This window comes from Penaeus monodon, chromosome 23 (genome assembly GCF_015228065.2).
Source record: "Penaeus monodon isolate SGIC_2016 chromosome 23, NSTDA_Pmon_1, whole genome shotgun sequence".
In the NCBI taxonomy this organism is placed as follows: Eukaryota; Metazoa; Arthropoda; class Malacostraca; order Decapoda; family Penaeidae; genus Penaeus; species Penaeus monodon.
The window spans coordinates 14,543,608-14,544,890 of NC_051408.1; the positions used below are offsets into that span (position 1 = coordinate 14,543,608).

Below are 1,283 nucleotides of genomic sequence, written 5' to 3' on the forward strand. Positions count from 1 at the left end.
AGGTCCTAACTTCGGCCCTCCTCCACCCCTGCCAGGTGGCCCTAGCTTCACCTACGGGCCTCCTCCTCCTCTCCCTCAGCCGTCAGGTCCTCTTTCCTACGGGCCCCCCCCTCCTGCCCCCACTGATTTCCAGTTTCCCACTTCGTATGGCAAGTAAGTATCTGCAGCCATTACTGTTTTTTTGTTATTCGCTTTATAGAGTCAGTTCCCTGTGTTCTCGTTTCTTGATTACTTTTTTGTTAGTCCAGTTGGTTAGGATACGAAATAATCATGTATAACGAATTTACACTTCTGTAGACTCGTTTCAAGCAACTAACGATTGTAGACTCGTTTCAAGCAACTCCCCCCGTACTTACGACCCTTACCATATCCACCCGCCACCTCAGCCTCCCTCTCCCGCCGCTGTTATCCGCCTATCTCCCTCTCCTAATCTGTCATCTCTCGTTCCCGCAGCTCCCTCTCGCTCTTCGACGGCGAGTGCGGCTACTGGAAGGCCCTCAGCACCTTCCTGGTGGTGGGCGTGGGGCTCACCGGCCTCGCCATCCTCTTCAGGGTGTGGCCTCTCCCCCTCTCCTTCTTCCCAGCCGACGCCACCTCGCGCCTCCATGACCCGGATTTCATCTCCTCGGTGATCGAACAAGCTACGGATATTTCGAAAATCCTGATGGCCATTTCGGATGCTACGATGAACACGAGCGAATAAGGAATGGAGAAAGAAGGAGGAAAGAGAAGGAGAGGTGATTGTGATATATAGGAAGCAACGAAAAGAAAATGGGAATGTAGAATTGTGGATGAAAGGAACGAGGGATTGAAAAAGACAAAATCAAAGAAAACGTTTGACTTTTGTGATAATTGTTGTTTATTCCTAAACGTTGATTTATAATTTCTTTTACTGTACATTTCTGTTCACCTTTACTCTAAGGTTATTTATTATCACTTACATTTACCTGTAATTTATTGAATAAATATGTATACTGTTTATCACATCTTACTTGACCCTCGTGATGGCATCCTTATACAAAAGACTTTATGCTAATGAGGCATTGTAATCAACGATGGACTGTGGTTATATACGTATCAAGATAATAATCTATTGATTCCTGCCATGTACTTTAGATCAGTGTTAATACTTTTACTTACTCTTTGTCATTCCTTGTCTCAACCCTTTGCTCTTTTCTTCTGTACATACTCTTTTCGTTTTCTTTCTGCCACGATCTATTCTGTTGTGATTATTTTCAGCTTTTAAAAATACAGGGATGCTAATTCATCACACACGAACGCAT

General features: G+C 44.6%; 1 protein-coding gene across 1 annotated transcript in view; it reads left to right on the forward strand.

Annotated features, from left to right (window-relative positions):
• LOC119588137 (peroxisomal membrane protein PEX13-like) overlaps window positions 1–979 on the forward strand; it is a gene marked incomplete in the record, with an annotated part of 3,602 nt that extends 2,623 nt beyond the window's left edge. Inside the window, 2 exon segments of the mRNA XM_037936844.1 lie at window positions 1–153; window positions 454–979. Coding sequence (XP_037792772.1) covers window positions 1–153; window positions 454–703 — 403 coding nt within the window.
• Between the last annotated feature and the right edge of the window lie 304 nt (window positions 980–1,283).